Genomic DNA, 21,475 nt, shown 5'->3' on the forward strand with positions numbered 1-21,475 from the left:
TTGTGTTTGATGCAACATGACTACTCCTCTGGAATCTCTTGTAACTTGCACAGAAATGCAGATGAAGGGGTGCATTCTTGCAAAAGGTTTTATCTCCTGCTGCTGCATGTGTACCCTACCAAACCAGGGCCGCAAACTTGAATGAAGGGTTTGAAGCTGTGCCTGAAAATGTCCAAAAGTAGAAACAACAGTCTCTTTATCTACCTTCACCATCGCGTCTTGACTTGACAAATACGGCGAGAAACGAGGAAACTGGCCAGAGCTGCAGGGATTACTCCGCACCGCTCTTCAGTGCCCGCATCCATCCAGGCATGAGCAGCGGCTGACACAAAGCCTCCGGCCAGCCGGGGGCGCTGCAAGCCGCCCTGTTGCAACGCTGACGGCTGACGGGAAGGGGCGGAGGCTGGGGCTGGCCTGGGCGAGATTTTTCCACGCCGTTTTCACAGGCTGCAGGGAGTCCGCTGCTGCTGCTGCTGCGCGCGCGAGGAAATCTCTTCTTTTGCACCTTCATTGCCATGGCGACTCCGGCCCCTCCTGGCGAAGGAGATGCTTTCAGCCGCTACCGCTCCCCCCTGGTCTCGCGCTACGCCAGTCCCGACATGGCTTTTAACTTCAGCGAAAGGAAGAAGTTCGGTACCTGGAGGCGGCTCTGGCTTTACCTGGCTCAGGCAGAAAAGGTGGGTATAAATGAAGACTGTCGGGGGACCAAAATAAGTCATGCAAAAGAGGACTGGCCATTTACTGCCCAGCTCCGGGTGTGTGAACCGTCTGTCTCATCCCCTCCATATCCCGTTGCAAAGTTGGCGAGGAGGATCGCAGGCACACCCTCGCCTGATGGAGGGCTGAAGGTTAAGGGAGGAGAAGCGCTGCTGTGCTGCTTCTGGCTAGTTGGATCGTTCCTGGGAGGGCTGACACAGGATCTCCTCCGTGCCTTCGCTCCTCTTTGCTGTCCTGGTGTGAGGTGGCTTTGCCCTGTCAGTGGCCAGGCTCCGTTGCTTAGCCCAGCACAGGTTGCAGCCAGACACTTCCATTCCTGTGGTAATTCTGGCCAGCCAGGCATCATCTTGCATACTGCACATAGGTTGGCACAGGTCAATGCTATGCTGGTGCTTCTCCATGTGGGACCCCCTGTGTAGAGGTGGGACCAGAGGCTCTGTGGGGCAGCAACCAACTGGGATTTCATTCAATAGTGTAAATGGTTGATCCATCTCTGGAGGCTTTTATTAGTCCCCCTATGCCTGATCCTAATCATTATGATAGATTTCATCATCCTAGGGGACATAAACCATTATGGCTGTTTAGTGTTGCAACCCTACACAATCTTACTTGGAATTGTGTCCTGCAGGTATCTGATTTATTTCTGCATAAATAAACATAAGTTTGGAATATACTAGTTATACAAAAGAGGTAGGTTGCAGCTGCTGACGTTTTGTTTTCTAAGTGACTCATTCAAAGACAGGAACCCTGTCCTCTGATCACCCTAGTGTGATAATAAGAATATCAGAAAAACCCTATTGGATAAGTCTAGGGAGCAGCAGTGGCACAGTGGTTAAGAGCAGGTGCTCTCTAATCCGAAGAACTGGATTTGATTCTCCACTCTGCCACTTCAGCTGTGGAGGCTTATCTGGGGAACTAGATTAGCCTGTTCACTCCAACCCACATCAGCTGGGTGACCTTGGCCGAGTTACAGTTTTTCGGAACTCTCTCAGCCCCACTCATCTCACAGAGTGTTTGTTGTTGGGGAGGCGGGTGGGGGGAGATTTTAAGCCCCTTTGAGACTCCTTACAGGAGAGAAGGAGGGGTATAAATCCAAACTCTTCTTCTAGTTGTGTGTCGCCTACACCTGCCTGTTTCTACAGTGGCCAACCTGATGCTTCTGAGTAGTTCCTTACCACCCCCCCAAAAAAATTGTTAATATTAATTACAATGGAGGGACTGTAAGGAATCGCAGATGATATCTCATCCACTTCCACTATTTTCTTTCTCCCTTATCTGTAGCCTCTCCTCTTTTGCTACTCCCTTCACACCTTCCAACCTATCTTTATCTGTTTCCCAATCTTCATCCTTTTCTCCTTCCCTTTCTATGGCAGCCTCTACCCAGGAAAACTGTGGTCCAATTGTTTGGTGCTAATAGCCAGGCCAGGCCCAGTAGAGAACCTGCAACAATTTGTAAGGGACATTTTGTTTTCCTCTGTATCCCCTTCTCCATAATATGTACTCTTTCCCTCTTTCTGGCAATCCCCATAACCTTACCTTTCCCTGCTTCCTTATTTTCTTCCCACCCACTAACCTACCTTTTGTTTAACTCCACCATCTTTAACAATATTTATTATTATTTATTTTCTCTATTTATATCCCTTACATATGCTCAGTGCACCTAAATAAATTATGATATAGTAGAAGAGAGAGTTAACTTCAGGTTCTCAAAATTCTTCTGAAGTGATTTTATAGTCAAATTGATTTCCTAACAAATTGATTTCCTAACAATAGCAGAGGAAGAGTTCTTTTTGAGGGTGCTGTCATTTTTGAAACATTGGGACACTTGTTATAAGAAATTGTTCTTTGCAATTTTAGCATCCTCTTATGAAGAAAAGAGGTATTGTGGCTTTATAGAACTATATCAGACTGCTCAGCAACTATGAAACAAAGTAGATTACAGAGCATTGCTGTTAAATTCATGTATTCATATTTATTTTTCTGATTGCCAGACACTGAATCTCATTTTGTAAAGCAAGGGTATCCAACTCTGCCTCTCCAGATGCTCACAAACATCTGGAAAGCCAGAGTTGAACACTCTTGTTATAAAGTTTTCTCTTGCATGTAAGTCAAAGAACTGAAATTGAAGGAGCATTCCTAAGCAGGAGTCCTGATGAAGAAAATAACCAGATAGTTGCTATTTTGGGAGAATTACAATGTATCCTACATGAGGTTACAGTCTTATAAGCCAATTGGCTTTAGTGAACTCATCAGGGATCTGCTCTGAGTAAAGTATTCCGAGCTTCAAATTTAACTTGGGATGCAGTGTGGGAAAGACGGATCATTTGTTTTTGAAGTAGGTTCAGAACTCAAGTTTCGTCTCCATCTTTTCTCTAACAAGTAACCAAAACCACTCATGCAAAGAAACAAAGCTAGATTCTGGACTCTGAAGCAGCAGTCCTTTGCTCTGTTGACCAGTTAAAAATATGCTTATGTTCCTACTACAATTTGTATTTCATTGTGTAATACAGCTGCCAGTCTGACAGAGCAATCCTCAGGTAGTTTACTTGGATCTAAGTCTTACTTCGTTCCATGGCTCTTACTATTTAGAAAATGAGTTCATCCTAAATCACACAAGGCAATGCTTGGCTGTGATTTTTGGCTGCTTTTTACATGCCCACTGTTGCTTCACTGACTCAGAGAAGGCTGACCTTTGCTATTAAGCACTGCATTTCCCCCCTGCACTGTGTGTTCTATCTCACAAAAGGATTTCATAACCCAAAAGCAAACAAAATGTTTTTTTATCTTCTGGCCAAATATTTAAACCCTTTTCAACTCATTTCTCTTGACTATAAAGTTGTCTTCTGTGACCAAGTCAAGGCCAAGGATATCTCAGTGTATAGGAAAGACTTCGGGCACCCTTGTGATCTAGACTATTGCCTACCAATTTAAGATAGCCAGACAACCTGCAGAGCTATTTTGGTTGTGGGTTATCTGGTGAAATTTCTAGAATTTGCCAAATCTCCAGATGCATTGTCTAAAAGCAATATTCTGTGCTGCTAAGTGATGAGTTGGGTATATATTTAACATCTTCAGGTCCTGCAGTCAGAATGAACTGCTGGAAATTCAAGATACCCAGGAGCTAAAATGTTGTCCCCAACTCAATTTAGGGCTGAAAATCTCAAGTTATGCCTATGGTGTGCTGTACAGAGAAAATACCCACAGAGCAAGGCAGATACAGACTAGCCTATCCTGACTCTTTCCCTGTTTCTTGCTGTGTTTCAGTGTAGTTTTAATTTTGCTGTTAATTTTTTCCTTCTCACTTTAAGGCAGAGAGGAACCAAAGCCGGCAACTGCCATAGAGCTTGAATTTCAGTGCAGTACTATGTTGGCCCTAAAAGGGCCAAAGGGAGATCAGTACATGCTAATTACACAAAGCTGTTGCGTTTCCAGATACGTCCCTGTGTTCCAGATATGGTATTCAGGTTGCCCTCTGATGGCTGTTGCACCATATAAGCTGACCTGACTGAGATCAACCAGAGCCCATTCTTCATCCATTGTAGCTCCAACTCTGTAGAACATGTTTCCAGAGTAGGCGAGGGAAGTGCCATCATTAGTAATTATCAGGAGGTGCTGCAAGGCCTTTTTATTTGCCCTGAATTTTGATGGGGTATAAACTGCAAACAGCTTTTGAAGAAGAGGGGGTATCTGGGATGTTAGTCCATTGGTTTTAAAATGTAATGTTTCAGCTGTTGACTTTTAGAATGACTTGAGCCACAAGGAAAAGCTGGATATAGACATTAAAAATTTTTTTAAATAATGACAGGAAATATTTGCGGGTGGCAGGACCAAATGCACAGAGCACTTTAGAAACTTTTCTTTTGTCTGATGGTGAGAATAATCCCATCAGTTACCTATTATACAATCAGCAGCACAATCCTTGGCTGAATTACTTCATTCTAAGTGGAGTAACTGCATTGGTTTGCAAAGAAAGTTGCATAGGAGAAAGTCCGCTGTCTGCTCTGTCTGTAGAACTGCTTCCAGAAAGCACAGCACAAGCAGTTGTAATGTATCTTGAGTGCTCTAATGCAGGACAGGAGTCTGTTATTTTTATCTGAACATTCACGTTCCTCAAGAGTTACAACTCCGTGATCTTGATCTCCAGTTGGCAGCAGAGAGACAATTACACTGAACACCTGTTTTTTTCATCAAGGTACTGTCAGAGTGCTTGTTGTTATCACCAATATGTTTCCCTCGTCACTCCGTCATGTGAGATTATATTTCTGGATAAGGTTGGGGTCAAAAATAGGGGAAATGTAAAGAACATCTCTGCGCTATTTCCTTTGATTTTTAAGCCACATTCATGCTTGTTTTTGTTGAAACCACATTTGGCTGCATCATGCAGCTGAGATACTACCATGGACTATCCACTGGGTGGTAGAGCATCTCCTTAACTTGTAGAATGTCCCCAATTCAAACTGTCATTTCTAGGGTTTTCTTTAAATCAGTAGGTGATGTAAAAATCTTTAGCTGTGCCCCTAGAGAGCTATGGCAAGTCAGAGTAGACAGTACTGACCTTGATAGACCTGAAGGTCTGATTTTGTACTAGGACTGTTTTATGTGTTAAAAAAGTAGCCAAGCTCCCCACCCAAGATTCTGTAGAGTTGTATAGACTCGTATATATTAATATTATGTACGGGACAACACAGATTTTTTAAAGAATCTTGGAGAAACTTCAACAGAAGTGAAGGAATTGCTGTGAGAGATTTGATTAACCATAGTAAGTCCTGTATTTCAACTAGAATATAAAATTGTTCCCTTCAGGATGGTGGAGAAATACTTTAACCTGCGTACTGAAGCATTGTACAACACATTAATATAGCTAGGTAATTGTTTGTGTCTGAGAACTCCAGTTTTCCTTTTTCTGTTCCCTCGTCTGTTGCCACGCTTCCCCTTTCAATGCTGTTTGAGGGAGACAGAGAAGTAATGAAAGTCTGAATGTACTAGAGCAGGGGTCTGCAACCTGCGGCTCTCCAGATGTTCATGGACTACAATTCCCATCAGCCCCTGCTAGCATGGCCAGTTGGCATGGCAGAGGCTGATGGGAATTGTAGTCCATGAACATCTGGAGAGCCGCAGGTTGCAGACCCCTGTACTAGAGAAATGATGGATTGGCTCCAGAGAAGGTCTTTGTCAGCATTTATACTGTGAATAGTGATTTCCAAAGGATGCTTTTGATGACATCAAATTTGAAAAGCTATATTTGAAAGTGTCATGAAATACTAAACCCATTTGAATAGGATGTTGGATCAGACAATATGGTGATAAATGGTATGGTGCTTGAGATTTCATTGGTATTGGCTTCCAAGAATTGAGTTCATTTATTGGGTAACTTTAGAAAATGTTCTTTCTTACAGTCATTAGGCCTACCCATCACAGATGAGCAAATACAGGAAATGGAGGCAAATCTGGACAACATAGACTTCAAGATGGCTGAAGAGGAGGAGAAACGGCTGCGTCATGATGTAATGGCCCACGTACACACATTTGCCCAATGTTGTCCAAAGGCTGCAGGAATACTTCATCTTGGAGCAACTTCCTGCTATGTGGGAGACAATACGGTAAATCAGTGTTCTAAAATTACTTTTCATGCAGTTGGTTTTAATTCTTTAAAGGATTACTTAAGAAATTAGATTGCATATATGATATACACAACATTATTTAAACATTTCCAGCTAAGATTAATTCAGCATTTTTAAGCAGTATTTCATATTGTTCTAATCTATCCCAATAACTTGAAAAACTCTCAAATGTTACAAATTATCAATATATCCATTTACCCAAAATGTGTTGCTTCTGTAAAATCTCATGATTGAGGCTACTGTTCTGTTGTGTTTGATTAAAAATGCAAATCTGTGTTTCTTCCATTTTCAAACAATTGTACTTAAGTCCTGTGTGTATTATCTGACTTGGCAGACGTTAATTATGGTCATAGGAGCTAGATAAAGAAAAGAGCCACATAACATGCTGGCCATGTTAGTTAATCATTGGCAGGTAAGCTTTTGAAATGAATTCTTTTTACATTTGTGCAACATGCAGTTCCATTGTGTGGAATATCAACTGGTGTTCGTAAGGACAACACCTTTTACCAGTGAGCAGATGGTGGGGGAGATGACAAAGATAAGATTGCGTTGTGTTTTTTCTAGAATCTAAAAGGTCAACTATTCCACTTCTCTGTAGTCCAGGGCGCTTTAAACACAGTTAAATATTAAGAGCTTAGCAACTAGTTTTCCTAGAGGGCCATTTCAAGCAGTGAGTGAGGCATGGCTCCCCAAATTCCTTCTTGGTAACTGAAGCATCTCTTGGAGGTCTAAGTTTGATTTAGAGGTCTTTAATTGTTAACTTCTAAGTTAGTCTAAATGTTTATCTTGAAAGAAAGCATGTAGCTGTTTCTTTGCAGTCAACACTTGCCACACTTGATGATGTTAAATTGAGCCAATGAGAAGAATAACCCACTACTGTTCTGTTCTACTGTACTAGCATTCTGGATTTTAGTCTTTTGTGACCTACCCTACTACTACAGTAGAGACCTGTATTCAGTTCTCTGTTCTGGAGGCTTCTGTGTGATATTCAGAGAGGGAGACATTATGAACTCCAGCTACAACTCTAAACCAGCCTTAAAAACGAGAAAGAAGTTTACATACATTTGAGTATTTTATAGAAGCTGCAATCTTCACTGAATCTGTGAATAAAACTGATCGCTGAATAAAGTTGCACCTGAATGTTTTGTGTCTCTTTTCATTTAGGACTTGATTGTTCTTCGGGATGGGCTGAATCTGCTGCTTCCCAAGGTGAGATGTAAGGTTTCATTGAGGTTAAGCATATTGTTTCTGGATAATATGACTGTGTTTTTTTTCCCAGAATTTAAGAACTATAATGTGTGATAGTGTTACCACATATCATGAGTATATGAAAGACAATCTATTCAAATACTTCCTTTCGTTTGCTACAAAATTTGTGCCTTCTATTTTCATCTGTTATTTTTTCCTTCCTCTAAGATGGCAGAAGCTAAGATATCGTGTAGCTAAGGTAGCATAGGGTGGATCGTTATGCAGCTTTCTTTTTCTAGCACTGACTATATTTTCCTTGCAGAAAACAAAAGCCTTTATGCTACTAAATTCCATAAATATGCCAAATGGTACCATTTTATATGTTAATTAATTTGTAAACTATGTGTATGGAATATGTTCCATTTCTCCCAAAACTTTCATTTTTCCCCCTGAAAAACACTGGCAGACTTTTTCCCTTATGGATTCATAACTTCTGGAAACTGCAAATCGATAATAAAGGGCACACAGACATTGTGCAGGACTTCTGATCATGTAAAATTGACCCATAGGATTTTGTAGATTGGCGTGAAATTGTTCTACTAGTTTTAGAAATGTGTCATACTAAAATAGCCTTGGGGTATATCCAACCATCCATGCCTGGACATTTTCCTTCATTTCTCTCTCTCTTCCTGCACCCTCTTCTTCTCTCCATAAAGATTATTCCTGGGATGGTGAGAGCCACTATGTGGGTCTGTAGGTCGGAATGAGGAAGAATGGGATAAAACTGACCCTTTTCCTCAGTAGAGCTTCACTTGTAGAAGAGGCAGGAGGAGCACTTCACCCCCTTTCCTCACTCCATTTCCACCAAACTGTTCCTCTGAGTGGGTTCCTGCAGCCTCAGAAACCATGTGTACAGGGTTAGGAAAGGGCTGCAGAAATTGCGAGGAATGGGAAAACTGTGTTCCATGCATGGAACGGTAGGCCCATTGTTTCTTCTGTCTCTTGAACATTTTGTTTCTTGAATCATATTTGAACATTTCCCACATGAACTGTATAGAACAATTCAGACTATCAACCTTTCTCTGTTAAGTGGCTTTCTTTTTTCTTATGTGTTTTGCTTGTTTTCCCCAATCTCTTCACTTTCTTGTAGCTTGCCAGGGTGATCAACCGTCTGGCAGACTTTGCTGAGAAGTTTGCCAACTTGCCAACCTTAGGCTTCACTCACTACCAGTAAGTAAATCATAGATTTATAATGTTGATATAGGTGCCATTTCTACCCTCGGCTTTTTTTCCAGCCTCTGATCAACAGGTTCTGTGCATGATTGAGCTGATTAGTTCAAATAGACTAAGAAAGGAATAGGTGACTGTTTCTTAATTATATGAACTGCAGTTGTCAATGCCAGATCTTGTCTGGATTCTGATGGTGAGCTGAATTGGGTGGTCTCAACCTGAAGAGTTCTGTTTCCCAATAAGGTAACATTTACAAAAGCAGAGGGCAATGGCCATCAGAACAGGCCTATGTAATACTGCAGGCCAATGTAATACACTTACGCAAATAATCAGTTTGCTGTTTCTTAATCAGCAAATGTTCAAGCCTGCTCTCCCAACTACCCCTTTTCAGGTTTGCAAACATTAATTTGGCTTAATGTATTAAGTTCTAATTGTAGCAGTTATTACAGCAAACAGGTAACTTGTCCTAGCAGTATTTGCTAGCAAATAAACTGTGGTTAGGGAAATCTTTATTAATTCAAAATCCAAGGGACACAATTGTCTTAATTGTGCTGCTGGCAACAAAGTAGATGTGAAAGGTCATCCATCCCCACTGATAACTAATCTGTACAAATTATATAATGTATGGATGGCTTTGAAACAAATTACTGAAGCCAAGGGAAAGATCAGTTGTAATTAATAATGGATGTTTGCAACTTAATATCCTGATTCTTGATTTTTAGCATGGCACTGAGAATCCTGTTTAAGATGTATTTGACAGAGCTGTGTTTGTTGATTAGATTTTTAGAGTTTTTCAACCATGAATTTTTGTAAGGTCTTTTTTCTATGTTCAAACAAGCAGAATTTATATTATACTTAAAAAAATGAATACAAGTGTATGTGTTTAAGTTCAAAATGTGGTAATGGTTGGGTTTCTTAAAATATACTTAAAAAAAATTATTGTATCATTTGAATATTCCATTTTATTTTGATACTCTTCTTCATTCGTTTTCAAACAATACATTTCCCCCTTTTCCCCCTCCCCCCTATATTTTCATAGTTTTATCAAACAAACAGCAGTAAGTTCATTCTTTGTAAACTCTTCTCCCATATCTCCTCATTGACTCCAGCTTCTTTCATCCAGTCCGCATATATTGTCCATATCTTCAAAATTTTGCTCTGTTTATCTTGCCACAGTTTATTTTTTGTTATTATTTCGAAAATGTCCAGTGTCACTTGTTCCCAGATATATTCCAACCATTTCTGGATTGTCCATTTTTTCTTTTCTTTCTAGCCTAAAGCTATTGTTGCATGTGCTGCATTGATCATTATTTTATACATATAGCTATATTTTTATCTACCCTTCTATCCTCCATTACACCCATGAACATTAAATCATTATTTATCCCAATATTAATCTTCACCAGTTTCTTAATATATAACATTACGGTTGTCCAAAAAATTTTCACTCCTATACATTCCGTCCACATATGGCTATAATATGCCTCCTGTAAATATACTGAGGTATCTTCCATTAGCAACCAGTGTGCAACTTCTTTCACTGTATGCAAGGTTCTTCCACTTTGCCCTAAGTAGATAAAATTTGAAGTAAGTAAGGCTTGCATTTATATTCCAGCAGTGCTTTTGGAAAGAGACATTTCACATGGCAAACATGACTGCTATATGTACACTTGTATTATTTCCTGTAGCGATTATATAAAGTACATAACTCACCTGTATCTTTAAACATACATGGAGCAAAGTCTTCAAACACCTGTGTGTACTCTGGAGGTTTGAATTGGGTTGTTTCTTTCCTATGCTCCACTACAGTGAAGGTCCAATAAACACTATGTGAAAAATAAGATTGTTCTGTGCCTTAGGGTTTTGTAGCATCTGTAACTTCCTCCTGCCCCTTTCCCCCAGGGTGTTAGCTACTTTTGGAGATTAATATGGAAATAGCAGGGGAGGAAAGGGCTAAGCACCTCCTCCCCCAGGCGCCAATTCTCTCACTGCTGGATCATACCAGGGTCCACCTAATCTAGCATCCTGTTTCATGCAGCAGCCACCAGTTACCCCTGGAGAGCCAGTAAGCACAAAGGCCAAGGCCTTCCTCTGATGTTGCCTCACGGCACTGCATTTCAGAGATTTGATGACTCTGAATATGGAGGTTCCCTTTAATCACCATGGCTAGCAGTTTTTGGTGGACTTTCCCTCTGGCCGTTTCCGCACGGCCGCCATGCGCCCCCACGCCGCCAAGAGTTCTGCTGGCGTGTGGGCGCAAGCCTATTCGCACGCAAGCGTGCGAGCAGGCCAAGCAGAGGCCCCCGCAGGAGAGGCGGCTCTGCACGGAGCCGCCTCTTCCCCCTTCTCCGCCCCACTCACGATGTCACCGTCGTCGCCTGCTGGCCGTGGAAGCCCCGCCCACGCTGCCCTCCGACCCCTGGAGGTCGGAGGACAGTGTGGTGAACTTTCGCCAGCAGGCTGCAACGAGACATCGCGGAGTGGTGAAGCCGGCAACCTCTTCGGGGAAGGCAGCTTCCCCAGCGCCCCGCCCGGGAAGGCGCTTCCCCAACAGCAGCCCTTTAAAGGGTTGTTGTTTAGAAGCGGCCCTGGCAGCCGCCTGGGGAAGGAAGTGCTGATCGAATTAGCCGCTGCTGCGTTGCAGCTGTGGTAGCCTGGCAGCGGACGCCTGGGGGCGGCGTTTTACGCCAGGCGGCGTTTTTGGGCGTCTTGGAAACGGCCTTTGTGAATCAATCTAACTGCCTTTTAAAGTCATGTATACTTGAGGCTATCACTGCCTCTACTGGACTGAATTCCAGTTGAATTGCTCATAGAGTAAAGAGTTATTTCCTTTAGTCTGCCTTGTACCAATTGCACATCAACTTTGTTGAGTGTCCACAAGTCCTAGTCTTATGGGCAAGACAGAAAAAGCTCCATCTATCTTCTTTCTCCACTCCATTCATAATTTATAAATCTCTTAACATTCCCCATTTTAGCCTTCTTTTTTTCATTTTTCCCTGGGGGATGGGGCGGTTTATAAATCGAAACAATGAATGAATGAATGAATGAATGAATGAATGAATGAATGAATGAATGAATGAATGAATGAATGAATGAATGAATGAATGAATGAATGAATGAATGAATGAATGAATAAATAAATAAATAAATAAATAAATGAAAAATGTGTACTGGTAATAACTGTTTCTGATGCTTTCATAGCGACAAGAGAAATAATTTTGTGTTAAGACGTATGGAGAATGTGAGGACCTATCCTTGACTTGCATTCTTCTGGTGCTTTTAGGCCTGCACAGTTAACTACTGTGGGTAAACGTTGTGCCCTGTGGATCCAGGATCTGTGCATGGATTTGCACAATTTTGAACGGGCACGGGACGAGTTGAGGTTTCGGGGTGTGAAGGGCACCACTGGCACCCAGGCCAGCTTCTTGCAGCTCTTTGAAGGAGATCATGACAAAGTGAGTATTCTCAGCAAAAGACCCTAGTTTGAATTGCAGTTAGTTTGGAAGTCATGTCCCGTGGTTTGTGATGAAATGAAGTTTGGATGGGTTCCATTGGAAAAAGTCCAAGAGTAGTTCAGAAGGATTTATAGGACAAGATGATGCTGAGTTGGGTTCACTGTGCTGAAGGAAATAGAAATTAGTTCTGGGTGAAATCCTTATTCATGCTTCAGTTGCTGCCTTCTGAGGTTCTTGTCTGTTTTTCCATTGAGGTGGAGGAGCTAGACAGGCTGGTGACTGCAATGGCAGGATTTAAACGGTATGTAAAAAACTAAAACCCCAAAACAAGAAATCTTCTTTTGTCCTAGCACCTGTGGTTGTGCTGAAGAGGACACTTGGCAAGTGAACTGCTTTGTGACCTTGTGTATGAAATGGAATTCTTCTCTGCAATTAATATTCATGCTGCTAGAGCTAACCATTAGAGCTTCCATTAGAAGAGATTGGTTCTTTATAAGTAGTCTTTTCTCATGTTGAGCATTGCAAGAATTCCTTCCATCATGGTCCTGATTCTGCTTCTTAACCTTGTTCTGGCTTCAGTTTTCTCTGCTACCTCTGCTGCATGCTAGTCCAAATTGCATTCCCATACAAGTAATTTCTCTAAGATGGTTTCAAGGCATTTGGTCAAGGAGCTCGTTGAAATGCTTACAGCCTTGTTGAACTTCATTATGCTTTTATATGTGTGTTTTGTTCCAGAGCATATATTGTCACGGGGCAGACATATAGTCGCAAAGTGGATATTGAAGTCTTGTCTGTTCTGGCGAGTCTAGGGGCCTCTGTACACAAGGTAGGACTTTCTTCAAGCTTCATATTCAAAAGCACAGCTGAAAAGGTTAAGAGCTGCTAACCTGAACTGTGTTGCCACACACTCTGCTTTTCTATATACATTCAGCCTAAACCTAATTTTTTTCATGTAGAATGCTTCCTGTTAAGTTTTTGCTTTTCTTCATTATTCAACTCATTTTTTGTCTACTATGGAGCTAATCCCCCATTTACTGAATTACAGATGGGCAGAAACTAACAGTCAATGGGAAATCTTGCAAGTCAAGATCTCAAGCCACTTGCTAGCACAATTTGTAACAATAGAAGTAAGAACATAAGAACAAGCCAGCTGGATCAGACCAGAGTCCACCTAGTCCAGCTCTCTGCTACTTGCAGTGGCCCACCAGGTGCATTTGGGAGCTCACATGCAGGATGTGAAAGCAATGGCCTTCTGCAGCTGTTGCTCCCAAGTACCTGGTCTGTTAAGGCATTTGCAATCTCAGATCACAGAGGATCAAGATTGGTAGCCATAAATCGACCATAAATCTATCCAAGCCCCTTTTAAAGCTATCCAGGTTAGTGGCCATCACCACCTCCTGTGGCAGCATATTCCAAACACCAATCACACGTTGTGTGAAGAAGTGTTTCCTTTTGTTAGTCCTAATTCTTCCCCCCAGCATTTTATAATGGCAAATCTAAGTGCTGCATACATTTTTTCTTTGCTTGTTTAAATGATGATATTTTTGAATTTCTGTAAGCTACTTTGAGTCCTGTGTGAGGAGAAAAAAGTGTTATAAATACCTAAATAAATAAAATTCACTATTATCAGCTCCGTTGAGAGTTTTATTATGCTTAGCATCTCTAACAAATGCCCATTGCATATTCAGTAAGTAAACTTTTTTGTTTTTTGACTATCTCAAGTCTCTTATTTATTTATACTTATATATCACTTCATAGCAAAAAAAAGCTTGTCAGACTGTTCACAGAAGATAGAAAATCATGTAAATGTACCAAAGCAATTAAGAGAAAAGTAGTGATTCATTAAACTATTTAACTAAAACACCCAGCAACAATAAGGAAAGCAAACCTTTTAAAAGATGCTTAACTGAAAATACAAACATAGTACAGATCAAGACAATTTTCAAAATCCTCTCATTGCTGAGAGGTTAAGAAAATCTTCATGTGTATAAGTGCCATCAAGTCACTGCGATCCTATGAATTAATGACCTCCAAAACATCCTGTCATTGACAACCTTGCTCAGAACATCTTTACCTGATATCAGAAACTTAAATAAACGTGTACCGTACAAGTAACAGCAGGAAAAAAAGTTCTAAATCCCTGCTGCCATTACAGATATGGCTCTGTCCGTCCCTAATGACCATTTGCCTTGCTTCCAATAATGTTGGCACAAGCAGCAAGTCTTCCAGTGCATTTATCAACAGGCAACTTCACATAGGGGGAAATAATTCTTCAAGCTCTGGAATTGGTACTCTGGGTGGGAGAATGTAACTCTGGTTTGAGTTCATCAGTATGAAATAATACAGTCTCCTACATAAATGTGTGTTTTGAAAAATACTAGTTGTCACTTGTTGCCCAATATGGTTGCAGGCTCCTTTTTTAATGAACATGGTAATAGAATTAAGTCTTGAAATATGTTTGAAGCCCTGATTCAGAGATTGTGTTCCAGGTACCGGAGCTGTTATGTTACAATTGTTCTACACAAAATGTGTTCCCTATCCATTTTAAAGGAGGCAGCTAATCTACCTTGCATTTCTTTATGTGTGCACATTGACATCTTCCACTGAAATTTATGGGAATCATTGCATGCAAGAGATCATTTGTTATACCAGTTATTAATAGACACTAATACCATTTAGATCAGCATGTGAACTGACAGTTCATTTGTTTTCTCTAGATCTGTACTGATATTCGCCTTCTGGCAAACCTTAAAGAAATAGAGGAACCTTTTGAGAAAGAACAAATTGGTATGTAATGGGTATGAAAAGCAGTTTTTACTCTGTTTTCATTTTTCATTCAGTGACCTACCTTAATCTTCTAGCCCAGGGGTAGGGAACCTGCGGCTCTCCAGATGTTCAGGAACTACAATTCCCATCAGCCCCTACCAGCATGGCCAATTGGCCATGCTGGTAGACTGATAGGAGTAATTCTATTTATCTGGAAAACCACAGTTCCTCTTCACTACTCCTTCAGCATTGATTAAGATGTTAGCCATAGTTTAAGTCCATCTGACTGAAAATCTTTACAAGTGACATAAAAAAGGCAATATATTCTGTAGGGTCGCCAGACACCTTTGACAACTAGTAGGGGCCAGGGCTGGACTTACTGGCTGCAGAGGAAGGCTGGCACTATGCCAGCATCACTTCTGGAAGCAATATCATCACATCGCCCACATTGTGGGAAAAATTCTGTCATTCAAGCAAAAATTCTATGGCAGAAGCTGTTTTTACCATAAGTTTTGTCCAAATACCAGAACATCTTCTGGAAGTGATATCATCATGTCAATGGTGAGCAGACCAAGGCCTAAATTTACACTAGTAAGTCCCCTACAGGCTGGGTGAACAGCACCAGAAGAAGGGGTTCCAAAGCAGGGGATCCCCTGCCCCCAGCATGGGCCTTGCATCCCTAATCCTGAGATGTCAGACAAATTTGTATCGTACAAGTACAAGTTTCTATGTAAAAGACCTGTGCATAAATAAGAGTGCCAAAAATGACCACTGAAACGAAACAGAACTTGCTAATGTCCAATTGGCTAATGCTAAAATAGCCATTTAAAAGTCACTTAAGATAAGTAAGATAGTCAATGGCTCATATCCTGAACCATACTTTGATCTCCCAAATGTATAGCAGACAGACTAGAGCTGTGTGCCTGCTTTTGTTTCCCATGTTCTTAGCACTCAGACTACTTCTCTATCTGTAGGATGGCATCTGGTGGATGTTGAGTGTTAATTTAGTAATCTCGTCAATGTATAGTTATCTTAAAAATCCAGTTTCTGGTTTTGGTTTGCTGGCCAGTCATAAAATAGAGTTTGTCAGTTCAGATGACATGCTAAACCATAGTTAAACTTCTTTAACTTGTTTTGAATTCAGCCAATATGTCAAATAATGTGTCTCTCAGTTTTGAAAGATGGTCAGTAATACAGACAGAAACTATATTTTGAAAGTAGTTTAAATGCAAGATTTTAAAAAGTTTTTTTTGTTACTGTTAACACTGCCATTATTCAGGATTACAGTATATTGGCAAGAAGTATGTTCTCTAAAGTTCTGAGTACTTTTATGAGAAGCCACATCATGTTAACACCCTTACTTTGCTCTTGCATACCACTTCCTGTTGTACAGGTTCAAGTGCCATGCCTTACAAACGGAATCCAATGCGTTCAGAGCGTTGTTGCAGTTTAGCTCGCCACCTTATGACTCTAATCCTGGATCCTCTCCAGACAGCTTCTGTGCAGTGGTTTGAGCGTACTCTGGATGATAGTGCAAACAGGTATATCTGTGTCTTCTCGCACTGGACATGGAATTCAGAGAGTCTAGATTTATGTTTCAGTTAAATGGAATAACTGCAAGGAACTGGTAGCGTCACTTAGTACAGTACCCAGAAACATAAACCCACTTATTGGGAAGTAAGGGGAGGGGGGGAACCTATTTTTAGATAGGTTGACTTATGAACTCATTCTTTAGATGTTACATTGGAAGCAACTGTGGCATATTATAGACAGTAATATTTCAAATTCAGGAATTCTTCAATATGTTCATCAACGAATGTTGCATGATACACTTTGTCACTGAAGTTATCATCTTTGATACATATGTGAGGCCACCATTGAAGAGCCTAATATCTGGAGGCTAAACCCAGCAAAATATAATTCCCAAACCCTGCTTGGGGTGGGGGGTGGGGTGGGATGGGATGGGATGGGACGGGACAAGGATAACATGCCATAAATGGGTGGGAGGGGGAATACACATTACTGAGCTGTTTAAAACATCCCTGTGAAGGGATGGCATATAGTCCCTTACAATGTGAATGCTACATTTTTCTTATTCTAGTACTTTTTGGTCATCTTTCCACAGGCGTGTGTCCTTAGCTGAGGCCTTCCTCACTGCTGATATAATTCTTAGTACTTTGCAGAACATTTCTGAAGGTCTGGTAGTATACCCCAAGGTAAGAAGTAGTTAAACCGAAGGATGTGTTTGTAGTGGCTTTCAAACTTTTAAATAAAAAACTATTTGAAAAAGAAAAAAAGTTATTTGAAAGGATATTCATTAAAACAAAAATATAATAACAGTAGTAGCAGATCATCGTCATATTTTAACTGTGGGTAACTGCAAGAATCAGTTTTAAAGAAATGACACGAAGCCTGACTGGATCCAAATTGTATATTGAGCATTCTGGCCACTGATATATGTGGCTCGGAGATGTTGTGGATGCTCTGCAGTCACTTCAGTGGTGAGAACTGTGATCCCCTCAGCCAGAAGGGATTGATCAATGTGTTTTCCAAAAACTCTGGAAATTAGGCTGAAAGGAAAAATGTATAAAATAGACCTTGTAGCCAGAATGATGCCAGAGCACTGAAAGCCTCCATTCTCCTTAGCTAAAATCAGGGGAAGAATCAACAGTTTGTTGATTGATGAGGATGCAAACAGGTTGTTTGTTTGTTTGTTTGTTTGTTTGTTTGTTTGTTTGTTTGTTTGTTTGTTTGTTTGTTTGTTTGTTTGTTTGGGGGTGTGGGGGTCCTGCCTGAACATTTTTCCTATACATACTTTGGGGGTCCAATTCTCTCAGCTACAGCATGGCAGTTCATCCACCCCATCTAAATGTCGATTATACCATATATGTGCATTTGTTAAAAGTGCAGGCACTCCGTGTGAATGTCCATGGAAGAGACAAAATGGATTACTGAAGCAGTATTTGCTATACTGAATCTGTCACTTGCAAGGCAAAGGTGGAAGGATGTTTGAGCTCACTGCACAGGAGAAAAATCTTCTGTGTTTTCCATTTTAATGTTAGATTATATGCACCTATAACCAGACAGTCCCACCCTGCCCCCCCCACCCCCCCCACCCCCCACCCCTTGCTATGTAGGTAATCTGTACCATATAGAGAGCATTGAAAATTTTATCTTTTATTTGTCTTTTACATATTTAGTCATGATAATATCTGTGCAAGGCTTCAAGGCATGTTGAAACTCACAAAACTGATTTCTGAATCAGGGTAGGAAGGAGCGATAACCCTCATGATGAAGCAGAAGTTGGATAACATTGAATGAGCGGAATACAGCAACTGGTTTCCTGATAGTGTGTAACTGTTATTTTGATGTTTGCTTCAGGTGATTGCAAGACGTATTCAACAGGAGTTGCCTTTTATGTCCACTGAAAATATTATCATGGCTATGGTAAAAACTGGAGGCAATCGCCAGGTATGTAAGAAATTAGACTCCTTGAGGTGTTCTCAGGAATAGAAGGATTATAAAAAAAAATTCAAGCCAGCTTCTTAAACTAAGTTTTCTAGAGCACAGAACTGTTGATCACATTATCATACATTTCTTTGGCTATTTTAAAGGCAGAGAAAACTAGTTGTAGGAGATGTTTCTCATAATTCTGTTAATCCATCTAATTCACGGATTATCTTATATATTATATTGTCAGTAGTAATGCTGTTATCAAAAAAATTACATTGTGACTATCTTTTACAAGTTACTGCAATTACAGGGCAAAACAATTGTGCTTTTGTAAGTACCTTTTTCAAATGCTGCACTAAGATTCTTTAAACATTTGTATTTCCTTTCTAAATTCACTCATGTGCTTTTTGCTTGATGTTGCTTTTCCTTTTCCTGTGGCCGTTTCCGCATGGCCACACTCAAGTTGGCGTATATGGCGATGCACTTGCGAAGGTTTCCATAGCATGAACGGTCTTGGTAGGGGCAGGGAAGACTGCACAGCCTGTGCAGAGGCTGTGCCGTCGCCCGAATACCTTACTGTCCCTCTGACCTTCTGGCGCGTCACCCAGGCCAGGGGACACACACCCCTGCCCTTCACGACAGCTCTGGAGTCTCAGGGCGGGGGGGTGTCCCCTGGCCTGGGCGTTACGCGCCAGGCGATCCAGAGGTGATAGGCTGATTCAGGAAAGGGGGGGATGGCGCCTTCCAGCCTCTGCCGTTCTCATGGCAGCGGTTGGAAGCCATTGTTTCCGAAATACCTCGCTCAGAGAGCGAGGTTCAGAAACAGCGGCTTTGCGCCACAGCGGTGGCCATGCAAACCCCTCCCCAGGGACACTGTTTTTAGCGTCCTTGGGACGCTGTATTCCGCCTGTGTGGAAACAGCCTTTGTTTGAAACTTAAGCTGCATGATAGACAGCAATCCCCTGTCCTCTCTGGACAGATTAAGAACATGATTGCTGAGTCAGACTAAAGAACCATTAAGTCCAGCAGGCTTTTCCCATAGGTGACCAATCTGCAAGCAGGGCTTTAGTGCAGTACCCCTTCCTCATTTTTGCCTGCCTGCCTCACCCAGCAAATGATGTGCTATGACTTGTTGCTTCTGAATGAGAAGGGAGGGAAAGTTCTGGCTGTACTTCCTTTATACCATACATAATTCAAAGACCCTATCATGCTCCTCTCCTCAGTATCATATGATTTTAGACAAAGGGGGACACAGACTAGAAGAAAGTCCCCCCCCACACACACACACTTATGGGTTTCTAACTTAGTAAAGTGAAACAGTTAGTCCTCACTGCAGACCATATGTTCTGACTAGATGTAGATGCCTTCATGTTGACTGAGAGACACCGGATATCTGCTTATTCTAGACCAGGGGTAGGGAACCTGCGGCTCTCCAGATGTTCAGGAACTACAATTCCCATCAGCCTCTGTCAGCATGGCCAATTGGCCATGCTGGTAGGGGCTGATGGGAATTGTAGTTCCTGAACATCTGGAGAGCCGCAGGTTCCCTACCCCTGTTCTAGACAAATCTATTCCTGCTTTTCTCCTGCTCCTGGGGGCTACAAATCTTTAAGGCTGTTATTCATGCCAAGAGATCTGTCAAAAGAGAAGACTTGTCCCTAGTAATATTCTATGTTTTTCCAGGCAGGACTGAATGGATCTGCTTTGTATTGCTTTCACATAATTTTCTTTATTTTCTGGACTTGTTATAACTTAGAACTCTATAAAGTAATTGCCAGGCCTAATAATTAGTTTTAAATGCTCTGGACAATTAGGTGTTCGAGATATTCCATGAAGTATCAGAAGAAATTCAGAGGGTTGCTGTCTCTCATAGAGCAACTTGTTGAAAAGGGCATCCACCCTCTTCAGTGGTTCTGTCATGTATAGTTCAAATGCAGTACATTTTTATGAGACTCTGTGGCCTCTGTATGCTCCTTGGTTAGCACATTTAACATGTTTCCTGGTTTATTAGTAATGAGATTTCCACTTCTCTTTTTCTTAGGATTGTCATGAGAAGATACGGGTTCTGTCCCAGCAAGCAGCTGCTGTTGTAAAACAAGAAGGGGGTGATAATGATCTCATTGCTCGTATCCGTGCTGATCCTTACTTCAGCCCAATCCATGAACAACTGGAAATCCTCCTAGAACCCTCATCCTTTACTGGACGTGCTTCCCAGCAGGTGAGGAAGAGAGAAAAGTCTTTTGTTCTCACAAGGTTGCTGTGCTGTTCTAAAACTTATCAGGCTAATTTACTCTTGGCAGTTCCTCTTTCAGCTCTTATTGCTTACTTGGAAACATTATCTCAGTGTCTCTGATTTGCAAAAGGTAAAGTTGAAGGAATTCCAAAGCCAGATTATTGTTCTAACACTGTCTCCACCTCTTCTGTGTGACAGGTGACAAGATTCCTGAAAGAAGAGGTCTACCCGTTGTTGATCCCATATCAGAGCAAGATGGGTGTGAAAATGGAGCTTACTCTTTGAATTGAGGCTTTATTAGCGCATGGGTGTGAAGGACAATAAAGCATTTTAAAATATATGAATTGGTTCTTGAATCATTCAAGGTCTCAGATTCTGCCAGAATATGACAACTCTGGAAAATCTGGAATTCTGAACAATTCTGGAAAATCACAAGGTCACTCATAATGGTGATGGTGAATGTGCAGTTCACTTAAGGCTGATAGTTGCAGTATTCCAGTTTTACACTGCTGTCAGAAAAATGCTATAGCACTGGTTATCCAAAACTATAAACTTGTATTGGTCCCATACAATGTGTTTAACTTTCTGGCTATAAAAGGCAGAGGTGAGGCAATTCAGGGATATGCAATTATTGTTAGCTTAAAATGAGCTGTAATGAAATCAGGCAGAGGCTAGGTATGATTTCCTGTGCCGAATTCTTGTGCAAAAAATATAAAGGTTTAATTCACTCACATAATGTATGAGAATACAGAAGATGAAAATTATTTATGTATCCTGGTGAGGGTGTCTGTGTGAAATGCCTGATTTTGCAA

General features: G+C 41.2%; 1 protein-coding gene across 1 annotated transcript; it reads left to right on the top strand.

Moving 5' to 3' along the window:
- The first annotated feature begins 402 nt into the window (after positions 1–402).
- ADSL (adenylosuccinate lyase) lies at positions 403–21,003 on the top strand. Its single transcript, XM_048501882.1, has 13 exons — positions 403–677; positions 6,114–6,317; positions 7,503–7,547; positions 8,677–8,756; positions 12,040–12,211; positions 12,466–12,512; positions 12,947–13,037; positions 14,929–14,998; positions 16,371–16,518; positions 17,103–17,193; positions 18,359–18,448; positions 20,472–20,648; positions 20,862–21,003. Exons 1-13 carry the CDS (start codon positions 516–518, stop codon positions 20,946–20,948), a joined length of 1,464 nt encoding a protein of 487 aa, XP_048357839.1. The 5' UTR covers positions 403–515; the 3' UTR covers positions 20,949–21,003.
- Positions 21,004–21,475: the final 472 nt, after the last annotated feature.

Source organism: Sphaerodactylus townsendi, linkage group LG06, assembly GCF_021028975.2.
Source record: "Sphaerodactylus townsendi isolate TG3544 linkage group LG06, MPM_Stown_v2.3, whole genome shotgun sequence".
NCBI lineage: Eukaryota > Metazoa > Chordata > Lepidosauria > Squamata > Sphaerodactylidae > Sphaerodactylus > Sphaerodactylus townsendi.